General features: G+C 34.6%; 1 protein-coding gene across 5 annotated transcripts in view; it reads left to right on the plus strand.

The window, feature by feature from the left end:
* The first annotated feature begins 4156 nt into the window (after positions 1-4156).
* Positions 4157-12543, plus strand: part of LOC113240647 (eukaryotic translation initiation factor 4E transporter-like) — a 61186-nt gene continuing 52799 nt past the window's right edge. For 2 of the 5 annotated variants that reach the window (XM_026477999.1, XM_026478000.1), the window contains exon 1: positions 4157-4502. In XM_026477999.1, coding sequence (XP_026333784.1) covers positions 4217-4502 — 286 coding nt within the window. In that variant the 5' untranslated portion in view covers positions 4157-4216. The remainder of the gene's footprint in view (positions 4503-12543) is intronic. The other 3 variants (XM_026478001.1, XM_026478002.1, XM_026477998.1) reach the window with 2 other exon arrangements.

Genomic DNA, 12543 nt, shown 5'->3' on the forward strand with positions numbered 1-12543 from the left:
TTTTGTAACTAAACAGTAGAAAAAACATGAAAAATAATTAAAAATCTGGAAAAATATGCAATGGAACCACTAGTCACGCCATTTCCCAAATCTCAACTGACATTTAAAAGTACGTTCAACAATCAGAATATAAAAATTATACAGGAATATATTTTTTAATATTTTTGTATTAATTTTGCTTCGTATCTGTATATTACGAAAAAGTATTTTTTCTAATCACTCAAGTAAAATTTAGTTTTTATCCATTAATTTATGTCGCTGTAACCTACTTTGACAAACTTTAAATAAAAAGTTAAAAAAAAAAGATGAGCTTTGATTATCATAACAATTTTGATTGAGAACATGCGTGTATATTGTTGCCATAAGTAAATACATCGTGGGAGATCGTAAAACAAAATGTAACTATAAAATATGTAGAGTTCTAGAGAATATTTAAAACCATCAAAATAACGTAAATACAATAGAAATTGTCATAACTTTCCTTGAAATGCTATTTAACAATGCAGTAAACTAAAGCTAAGCTCGAACTACATCAAACAAAACAACGACATTTTAAAACAGTCTACAAAATGGCAACTGGGTATAGTGCAACCAAATTAGAAAGATTTTAATTTTTGGGCAGAAACGTTGTATTCTATGCATCTTGAATTGTGCCAAGTAACGTAGGTCTAAAAAGGCATATGGCGGACGTTTTATATATTTTTGCATCGAAAACTGATAAATTCTTTTAGTTATGAGTATCTTGTGACCGCTAGAGCGTATTTGTTAAAATTAGCTGATAACCGTTAGTTTTTAATGTGTAAATAAGTTTATTATACCTAGAGTCTTGTAAATATTGATAGTATTTTCGTGCGTGGACGTTTTGATCCGTATTGTTGAAAAACGAAAAGTCTGTGATATAAACAATACATAGGTGATAGAGTAATTTCCTGAAGACTTTTGTAAATACTGTAAAGTTATTTTATAATTTTAGTAGAGTTAATATATTGAGCGAAGACTGAATTGTGTGGAATATTTGCAAGCTATGTCAGCTGTGAACCTATTGTCATCTTTGAAAGAGAAACCTAGTGACGAAAGCCCGAAAGATGGCTCAAATCAAGAAGGTGAGTTTCTTTATCGATGTTTTTTACCATATTTCTGCCTTTTATCCTATTTAGTTTCATTATTTTCGCGTGTCTTGTATCTATTTCATAGGCGTGAATGCAGCGATTTTTCTAGACCACAAAACATCGTCTGTTAAAAAAAACATTCCTATTGTAGTCCTGAAGACCCACATTGTGCACTAACGCTTCACTTGTATGTAGTGTCCACAATATAATGCTGTTTAAATGGTACATTTTACAAATCTGGGTCAATAATACTGCAAACTCAGGAAGTAGGTGACTGTTTATTTTTTTCATAGACAAATAGGTGTTGTCGCCGAAATGTAACAATTTACATTTGGAATTAATTGAGAATTTATGTATTCACTAACAATAAAAAGTTTTATATTTCTAAGACAAAATTGCAGTACTTTTTTTATTTAGTTAATTTGGTGAATGATATTTGAAACCTTTAGTACTCTCGAAAACCCTGACTTGACGCCTACAGTACCAAACACTGTCAAGAGACTCTGACATTGAACTGGTTCTTTTTGGTTGAACTGGTTGAACTCTAAATACTGACCAGTGCTTTTACTGCACTGGTTTGTATAAGCATGAGTCGAAAGTCAAGCTAAACAAGAGCAGAGACTGTAGTTCTGATATGAAGCTGAAGAGACGCCTCTGCATTTCCAAACCAATGTTCTCTAATTGGCACCCAATTCTATCAACTCCTGGGCAAACAGTTCCTATAGGTGTAGGAGGCGGTAGGCTTCAAATTATTCAGTCCAAGAAAATACTGCTGTTCTTTAATTCTTTTGGTCTTGGCTCGGAGTTGTAATCAAAATAGATCAGTTGCTGATAGCAGTGATGAAGGGCCATGCAAACTTTGAATAGACCCCACAAGTTACCGTTTTATGTAATATTTGGGTCAATTGACTACCGAACCAGATAGTGGACGCGAGAGAACTGCCAATACAAAGTTGTAACTTTCACCAAGCAATGACTTTACTAAAGACATTTTTGCATACATATCTTTCATTAATATTTAATATTTAATATTATCCTTTGAAAACCGATAGTGTAAGTTTAAAAATCTAATAAGCAGTTTTATTTGAAACTATGAGCTCGATGAAGGAAAACATCATGATGAAACTTGCACACATCTGCAAAGCAATATGTGTGAAGTTCCCAATATACAGTGGGCTTGCACGGGAACTTACAGCCTAAGCCCTTTCATTGTGAGAGGATGCTTGTGCACAGCAGTGGGACTATATATAGGCTAACTATTGGTATTAATAAGTGGCTTAGATTGTAATTTTTTTTTCATTTTTAATCTTAACTATTACACTATTAATTCATAATTTAAAAAAAATCTCAATTTCCATTATAATTTTCTAAATTAAATAACAAATTTAATCACATTTATACATTTTACATAGATGAATCTGCATGAATGAAATACTAATATGGTAATTCAATCTTTTACAACCCCTTATTTATGCCAGAGGGGTGCATCACTGCAGGGACATGAAGGTCAAGCCATGACCCTGAAAGCCCGTATTCATATAATTGTAAGAACCCCTATTTTTAAAGGGCTATTCGGAATGGACAGAGAGTTTTTATTATTACAAATTTGCATATAAACTCTGCTTTAGACCATAGTTTTATAAAACTAATAGAACAGTAGCAATGGGTCCATAAAAGGTGATTTGTATTTGCTTGTCTATAAAATTTATTCTCTACATATTTAAGGTACTAAAATATTTTGCATTCAAGCATTTGTGTACTGACATTAAACTTCACATTGACGGATCTTGTTCTATTTTCGAGATTTTCGTTTTTAAAGTATATAAGCTTGATGTCCTGTAGACTGTACTTTCTATTTGAGCTTATTTATCTCTTTCTAATGTCTGCCATCAGCTATTGCTGAAGTGAGTTTGACCTTAATCAGTTGTAAATAAAGGATATTTGTGTTTTCTACTGGTTTTTAGGAGGAGGAGATAACACTCAGAGCTAAGAGGATTCCGCATTTGCTAAAATGATCACAATAGATAGGCCACAAATGTCTTGAAAAGCCACTTTTCAGTCATTTTTTATGGCGACTATACATCTTTTTACTGTCACCTAAGTATCATATTATTAGAAAACTTGGATGTATACCTTGACTAATATTTTTTTATATGAGAATCATAATAAGAAATGACTCAAACATATTGGTTTGTGGCCGTACTTATTATGGCTTACAGTCATAAGAGATTAAAACCTTCACATATAGATTTTTAAAAAAAATCACGTTTGTTGATATTCTTTATCTTTTGCTTACAAATACAGGCAACGATCACATTTTCGATGCCTTGTAGGTAGGTATATGCCTTGTCATTTTAATAATATGGAATGATTACGTGAAAAAGAAATTACGCAAGTTACTTAAATATTCGATTCGATTTCGAACCACTTTGGGTAGTATATTTATACCACGATGGCAGCTTTGAAGTTACTTATACATACGTCACTTATTTTTAAACTTCATTTGTTTTCCTATATAATGTGTGTTACATGAATTTGCTTAAATTATCCCTAATTTGGGATTGTTGAGTCACTGAACTGTAATTATTTATTTGTGTTGTGTACGTATTCCGCGGTAACATAACAGCTAGGTCATTCGTCAGGTGAAGGTCACTTTCGCAAACGGTTTTGCAGAAGCTATTTTTGTCGCAGTAAAGGGTAGAGGAGATTACATTCGACGGAAAAAATATGAATTTTTGAGGGTATTTTACATGTCTAAATCGAAGCGATTTCGCTACGTCCCAGTCTTTGAGACGATCCTCTACGCGCCCTGTCGTGTATACGCGAGAAACATTTTTTCTCAGTTTTCTTTTATCGTATATCGTTACGATCAGGTTGTCGGTACCAGGTTTCTTTATTCGATCCGCGTCTCTAAGGCCAAGTTTAGTTTTTAGTCGATTTTGTCACGTTTTTGTCTTTTCTGTTTTTTTTTATTTTTTATTTTTTTTAATTGCGATAGATAGTTTTAAGTTAGTTAAGTTTTTATTCTTAGTTGTTAAAATTAAAATTAGTAAAGTTACAAATTTTTGTGCCGCCATTTTGTCGCGTCGCGTCACTTTGAGTTAGCCATGGTTAGTAAGGAAAAAGACGTTCCTGCTCAAGTTGGGGAAGTGATGAAGAAAAGTAGGCGACGTAGACGTCGAGCTGGGTCCCGGGCGGCGAAGAGACGAGCACGGAAAGCCAATATGACCCTAACCATATCTTCTGCGTCTGACAATATTATATCTCCAGTAAAATGTGCTGTCCACGCCTTCCTTCTTCGGTACCAAAGCGCCTTGAGGAAGGTCCCCGCCCACATCCCGCCAAGAGTCCACGCTGGACCTCCTTCGAAACGTGTCAAGAGAGTATCATGGCGTAAGTGACGTCATCAATGTATTTCTTTGTTCAAGTTTTTTTCCTAATTTGGTACGCTAGGCATACTGTCAGATGGTACACATGGTAGAAAGAGACTATCGCTGCGTATAGACAATCTATCGATCTTAAAGATTTGTAATACCTTAAAAGATCTTAAGTTTCCGCCAGTGATTAAATTTTTAATACAAATATTTTATATAACCCTGTTTAATGTAAAACAATTTAAACATTCACGGCGTCTTTTAAACAATAGGTGAACTGACCTATATACATAGTACAATCACTCGTATGCGTCGCTAAGGACTTTGAGAGCATAATAGTGATGTATAGGTACTAACATCGTCTAGTTACCTTTCAAAAAACTTAGACCTCTGCACTTTATAAAATATTGTATCGCACACGATATTGGCTACTGATTTAGCTTACGCCATTATACATGTTTATCTTTTCTACGCAATTGGACTGGGTTTATTGTCGGCGTTGTCAACTGGGGGCCCCTCAACCAAGTTCGATCAAGCCCGGCCATACCCTCAAAACAAATTAATCGCTAATCAGTCCACAATATCTTTGTTATGTATAGAAGATTTCAAAACACTAGACTGTACACATTTAAAGTAAATGTACGTGAAAGAATTGCGAGGCTTGGTTTCTTTTCTACATTTAACTATTATGATGCGATCTGATTTATTAACCATATTCTATCTTCCAAATATATGCAGTGTCGACATCGAAGCCAGTTTATATTGTCGGCGTCATAATGTTTACAATGGATAATTTTGAAAAAAAAAAACAAATTTACATCGTTATTATAAACTGGCATTTAATTTCTATGTCATGATCATACTCCCATAATCGTGATACCATAAAAATTAATTGATAAAAAATTGCTAAGTACTGCATTTGGTAAAGATTATTTCAATAGCACGAGAACCTTGATTTTTCAAACATTTTTGCGAAGAAAATAATCATATAACAATTTTACCCTGGGAGGGATGTGTAACCTACCTGTCTTCTTATTATACCATATGTACTTATATTGTAGTAGTAGAGCTCTTTGTGAAAGAATTCGTCCAGGGAAGTTCTGCCACCTTACCTATTTCTGCCGCGCCGTAATGTAAGTACTGCGATCCGGTTTTGAAGGGTGTTGATGAAATTACAGGTACATGGGACTTGTCAATAGGGCGATGGGCGCAGTGGCAGTGCACCTAAAATCTTGCGAATTAAAGCTCTGAGTGGCATTGCAACTGTTATGGATAGACGTGTCGCTTACCACCAATCGCACGACTTGTCTGTCTCGTCACATGGTATTATAAAAAGTACCTGCCTTATCTGACATTCTGCCTTAACTGAGCATTTTTGAACAAATTTCAAAACAATATTATTTGCGCGTGCCTCTTTTACATATGAATGTTATTGATTGATTGACTGAGATTGACACGACCTTACAAGACAAGATGTTCTAAAATATACCTACATAAAAATTTTCCAAGGCAACGTACTTTTTTAACGTAATTTACCCAATGGTAATTTGCAATTGAAGTTTCAAGAATAGTGGCTCAAATTAAAATAATCAGTTTTATCGCTTGTTACTCAGCAGTTTTCAAAATATTCAACCGACGACATTGCACTCGTATAAAATCTTTTATACGTCGTTTATTTATGACACCAAGTGACGGAACGAACTAGTCGTGCGCCTGGTAGTAAGCGACACGCCTGTCCGTAGCAGTCAGAGCTTTAAATGGCAAAGTACTGGCGGGCACTGCCATTGCACCCGTCACCTTAAGAAGTCCCAGGTGTCCTGTCCTGTGTAATTTCACCAATTTTTGGACTTTTTGGAATTAGATATTTTTGAAATAGGCCACTGATCCAGAAAACAATCGAAGTATTATATTAGTAGGTGTCATTGTATCGTGTTTAGTTATTCGCGAGTTAATTTCAAAAGACCCATTTCGTAGTAAATTCTATTGCGCAATGCAGGTTTGCCGCGTCGTCGAAATATTCACAAGTGTCTGACCAATTTTATGTCCGATAGGTCTAATTTGTGTTACCTGAAATAATTTACAACATCTATAAATATACAGGATATCCCAGGGTTATGCGGTTAGGGAATGTACTTTAAATATTGTAGATAGGATATTTTGCTTCAAATTTTTATGATCCCGATCAAAAGGGTCAATTACAAGGATTTTTTATAAGGATTGGAAGGAAGCCACTGACTAAAACTAGTTTGGTTCCCTATATATAGTGACGCCAAGCCTATATATAGTGATATGACATGTAATGAATTTCCACCTTATATTAATTCAATTCTTATATTGAATGAAATGCAACTATGAATCCGTATTAACTAGAATATACAAATAACACAAGGAATATCTTAATATTTTTTTTATTGATTTCCATTGAACTTTAAAAGGTTTCGGCGTCTTTGGCGTATCAGCCAGGTCATAGGTTTAAGTAACATAGTGTCTTAAATTGGAACACCGTGTATACAATTTATTAAAAAAAGAAACAACTTGAAACTGCTCTCATTGGCTGTTTTAAGTTTGTTTCTTCGTTGTTTGCAATTAAGTTATATATCTGTGTGACTCCGTGGATATACAAAGACTAAAATCATTGATATTCATTTTCAAAAACGACTAAATTTTAATTTACGATTACAACACCTTTCAATATTCTAAAAATGCTTTAATTAATTATGCTAAACTATTAGTAAAATTTAAACCTGTATGATGGACGGATGAACGGTTACGATTGTACACTCTGAGGAATTTCACTTTTGCTCCTTGCCTGGTGTGTTACTCCGCGAATGATAGTGGTAATATCTAAAGTTATTAAACGCACTATCTATGACTAAACAACACTGCAAAATGTTACAGTCCAAACATTGTACATAAACTGTAACATGGACAAATATAGTAAAAAAATAATTTAAAATTTTGGTACTTCCATATCGTTTGATCATATATAGTTTGTGTGAGGAAGCAGCGTTTTTTGGAGAATTAAAATTCGTTTTTTTATCATGTATTACTGCTGTATCATTAGCTTATAATCGAATATTTTCTCTAAAGCATATCGAACGTTGAAAACAACACCATTGAAATGAGACTATAATGTTCAAAAATGTAGATATTTTCGTTGAAATTCTTAATTTTCTTATTTCTGGCTCATAACATTGTTTTATTATTATAAATAAATATTAGACAATATCACATACGTTCCTCTGATCCCAAAATAAGTAAGTATAGCACTTGTGTTATGGAAATCGGAAACAAAGACGGTGCCATAAACACTCTCGTGAACCCCAATTAACGTCCCGTGCACTCCAAATTTTTTTCGTCGAGTTGAGTTTCTTGTTGGTTGACGTGGACCCCTGGGTATTGATATAGACTTTACCCATGGGAATTGATGTAGACTTTAGAGGACTGTATCCAACAGTGGGATATGTATGGGTTGATTCGGGTCTGTGACAAGTCTGTATAAACGCAAAGTAACTTTCTATACAAACGGGTAACATTTCCCATTGAAAATTAGACGTCATATCTTTGTCGTGTTCGTTTTTCATTTGCAAAATTAATTCTGACATTTTATAGTCAATATAAGGCTAAGAACTAACGGAGCGGTTTTCACCCACCCTCGCCGTGGTTGCGGGACTGCGGTTTTCGTAGAATTCAGATAGTATATAAAATTTAGTAGCAGATTTGCCTGTGGCCGGGACTGTTACTCGCGGCACCTGCGGGGTACTATTAGAACCCCGCGAGACGCGGTCGTCTGACTGGTCGGTTCGCCGTCGACGATCTCGATCGATCGCAAATAACCGTGCGACTTGCCATCATCTGCCGCTAAAACGGCCCATTCACTACCTGTACCTACTAAATACAACGCGCCTAAGTGACAAAATAAAGTTTTATCTTATAAAACCATAACCCAGTTTTAGAATTTTTATTGAAATTGTTTAATGATATTTCAGCTATGCATCGTTAGGATAAGTTCCAATAAGTCGAACACTTTAACTAATTGTAACTGTATTTTAAAAGAGAATTTTGTGCTCTATTTTTTGCTATTTAAGACGGTTATTTGACCATTTGTCACTTAGCCGCGTATTAGCTAGTGGACGGCAGACCTGCAAGACAGTCCACCGCGCAAGCAGGAGACTTCTGAAACACTATCCTGCGTATGGCCCACGTGTGGAGTCTCGCAGGATGCAATGCAGGATTGTCGGGTGGTTTGCACGCTGCGACTACATTCATAATCTTACATTGCGCGGCGGACGCCAAAGAAGACTGCAATCTAGGATAATAATGTCCCCTTTAAGTTTGCATTTCGTTCCGCAACCGCGGCGGCTACGCGACCGCACAAACCTGCAGTGTCGTGTGTGTTGAAATAAAACAACAGTCCCATCGGGCAGCCGCGACCTGCGCGGGTGTAAAACCGCCCCGTGACTTCTTAGCCTAACATACAACAATCACGCCCGTCTCTCCATCAATGGGTTACGTAGGGACGACTGACAGCCACTTGCTATGTTCCTCACATACCTACCTACCTCTTTCCGTTCCTCCAATCGCATTTATCATTCAGAAATCGGAAAAATTGTATGAACCGGTAAAACAAAGGTTTTACATACTATTTGATTCACTGTTTTTACCCTAGTCGGGCGTACAATGTCTTAAAATTAAAGTATTTAAAATTCGTTTAAAATGTTACTACTATTTAACCCTAGATTACTAACCTTATTTTTCAACGCTTACTCGTTTCGTCGTTTCGACTACGCTTATAAAAAAACGTATTTCAAAGGTTTTGTGAAATAAAATATAGATATTTTTTGTGTTTATTTTTAATTACAATTATGTACCAGAATATTTGTTATGCTTCATATTAAATAATGCAACATATTAATTAGAAACGGTATTTTATATGAGATCATCGTTTTCATGCAAAATCAACATTTATTAAATTTGTAAATTGTTTACATATTAAATTTATAAAGGCAATGTTTAAAACAAACTTAATATATTAAAATTAACAAAACAAATTAATTAAAAAACAAAACATTTTGGTACAAATCTAGGAACTAAAACATTTGTGATATACTTCAAATTTGTTTTCACAACAACAATTTTTTGCATTTAGTGCAACTGCTTTCCGTCATCCTTCGCTTTGCAAAGGGGCACATCCACAGATGTTCTTCTTTCTTCAGTCTCAAGTGTAGAACTACTACTACTTCCTGGTATTTGTAAAATTTATGTAATTGAGACACGCAGAGCAATACGGAGGGTTGGCATTGTTACTCGTTTTTGCATGTGTGACTTCCCATTTTAAATACTGATATCTCGACTAAGGCTTTTTCCTTTGCTGCCATAATATTATTTACATAAATAACAACTATTTGAGATATGTACGCCGAGATCAACCTTTCCCCACTTTACCATCCAATTTCGCTGTATTTATTTGACAGCGAATAATCTCTTATTGTATTTAGAACGCCATTAACTTTTTTTACATACAACTCTTTTTTGACACACAAAGTACGTATATATCATTCCAGTATAATGTTGCGAGTAGCGCTGGTAAACAAAGACAAGCACCGTGATACGGTTGTATCAATAGCGTGGGGCCAGGGAACCAGCGGCATTCACGAGTACCGTATCTGTATCTATGTAACGTCGTAATTTATCAGCTGTTATCCTTTAAAGAACGACTTCGGTTCGTGAAACCAAACAACATTTACTGTCAGATAGTTTAATGCTGAACTTTGTGATAATAAAATAATTTCATTTACTTAGTAGCATTAGAGCTACTTGAAATTCAAAAGTTGTTGTATATCGATATCTCACACGTAAGTTGTTATAAGTCAAAATACCATTTTTTTACTTTTTAACATTGACTTACAATTGTATGGACGTCGGGTCCGCGCTAAAAAGTGTCCGAACTTATAGGGCGTTAAAATCGTATACAGAGCGTCATTCCCGCTTTAGTCTTCGTTTGTTCGACTGACAGCGAAGCAAGCAAAATTAGACAGTACTGTGATGACATTACAATTTAAATTCAACGTTTTAGCTTTTTCATATTCCTTTACATGTCACTACGTTTTAATAGGTTGACTTGGGACATTTTTTTCGTGGTTTTTGTATTAGACTCGTCGTCTATTTATTTGTAAGTCAATGCTTTTTAACTTATGTTATAAGTTTCATATTGAAAAGTAAGGAAGTCACTGAATGTTATGGTTACTTTCAAAAATGGAACCCATAATATACTACTTTGGCATAAAAGATCATTGGTAAACGTATCATAGTTTGGTTTTGAACTTCGTCAGTATATACGATAGGCGTATAGCTTATCATCAGGCGACTAGACTTGTTGGTACCGTCACTTAATATTATATAAAATATGGATTTTTTTGGTTTTATTATTATTATTGTTTTTTTCTAAGGGTGTTAACACATTAAAGTCGATCCGTTAACCGATTTCAATAAAACTTGACACATACAATATGTGACATCAGTAGTCTGATAATAGAAATGGCAGACAGAGGAACTCCTCAAGTAACATATGTTTGAGCTCATATGATTCGTTCTGTTGAGGATTTCTATGTTCTTGACAATTATCGTTGAGGAGACCGCAGTTACGAACAAACTGAAAGCGAATAAACAATCTTTTGAAATGTGTTACAATTTTTTGTGTGGTGTCATTTCTGTGGCTATAGTGAAAAGGGTGTAGTTGACGAAATATTATTTGCACCGATTCGTCTTTATCTTTTTGTCTTTCCAGTACAATAGGGCAAAAGAGTGAGCCTTCTCGGTAACGCACGTGCCAATCTGTGTAGTGCAAACAACTAATCTAAATACTTTTACGCATTGGCACTTAACTCTGACCTTGCCGCGGGACTAAGTTTGCCTGAATTAGTATGACAAGAGTCTGTAGTCACAACCTGATGACTAAAAAAATAATTCAAAACTAGAATTCAGAAAAAGTATTATCCAATCATTTATTTAACTTTTGACAGCATCGGAGCTTCTTAATGTCGCTGTAAAAGAGTCCAATAAAAAAAAAGTATTGCATTTTTTGTCTATAGGTGTCATTGACCTTTCAATAAACGGACGTCGGGTTCGCGCTAAAAAGTGTCCGCACCTGTAGGGCGTTAAAATCGCATACAGAGCGTCAATCGCACAATAGTCTTCGTTTGTTCGAGTGACAGCGCGGTTGTCAATCATGCAGTACCAATATAAGCAGTGCAAATAATACTTGTAAAAATTACTGCAGTAAAGTGTGAAAACAGGATTTTGTATCATATTTTCACTAAACAACTATATTGTGTTCCCATAGTCGTATTAAAAGTGTTATTTTGTACAGTTTTATAGTATTTAATTTATATATAACTGACTCGTAAATATAATTACAAAAGCACACGAAATAATGAAATAGCTAACTGTCCTTTTTCTACTCATTGCATGCGCAAAAGATGGAAAGAGACCCATTACGTCAGTTTCAAGAGCTTATATAAACTTCTTGGTCATTTTCAATTGTTCGAACCACAAGCGATTGAAATATTTAGAACAAAGAAACTGTAGAGTTGCTTTGATTTTAATCCTATTTTTAAAATGATTTTTTTATTAAACGTTAGCAATAACTACTTGGTACTTGGTACTTGGTGCAACGGGCTGATTTCCGCAACTCTAGCAATAACTAACAAAATATTATTGTACTCGTTTTACTGCATGGGATTACCTATCAGAAGTCAGAAAATACATTTTCCCGAAATAACATTAACTCGAATTTTCATAATGTGTTTTTACGAAGATTACAAAACAAAAGCTAATTTTGTCTATGTAAAAAGCATCAAAATTACTCGAAAGCGTAACGGTTTTGTTATAAATCAGAATTACGGATATTTGAGTTTACGTTTAGTTAGAATATCGGTACATTTCTTATAGTACACGCTTATTTTCACATTTGTAGTAATAATTGTATGTATGTATCTGCCCAACTCTTTATTATACCTTTAAGTGAATTTGCACAAAATTCGACATAATAATATATATAA

Source organism: Hyposmocoma kahamanoa, unplaced genomic scaffold (genome assembly GCF_003589595.1).
Source record: "Hyposmocoma kahamanoa isolate Upper Pololo Valley unplaced genomic scaffold, ASM358959v1 160, whole genome shotgun sequence".
In the NCBI taxonomy this organism is placed as follows: Eukaryota; Metazoa; Arthropoda; class Insecta; order Lepidoptera; family Cosmopterigidae; genus Hyposmocoma; species Hyposmocoma kahamanoa.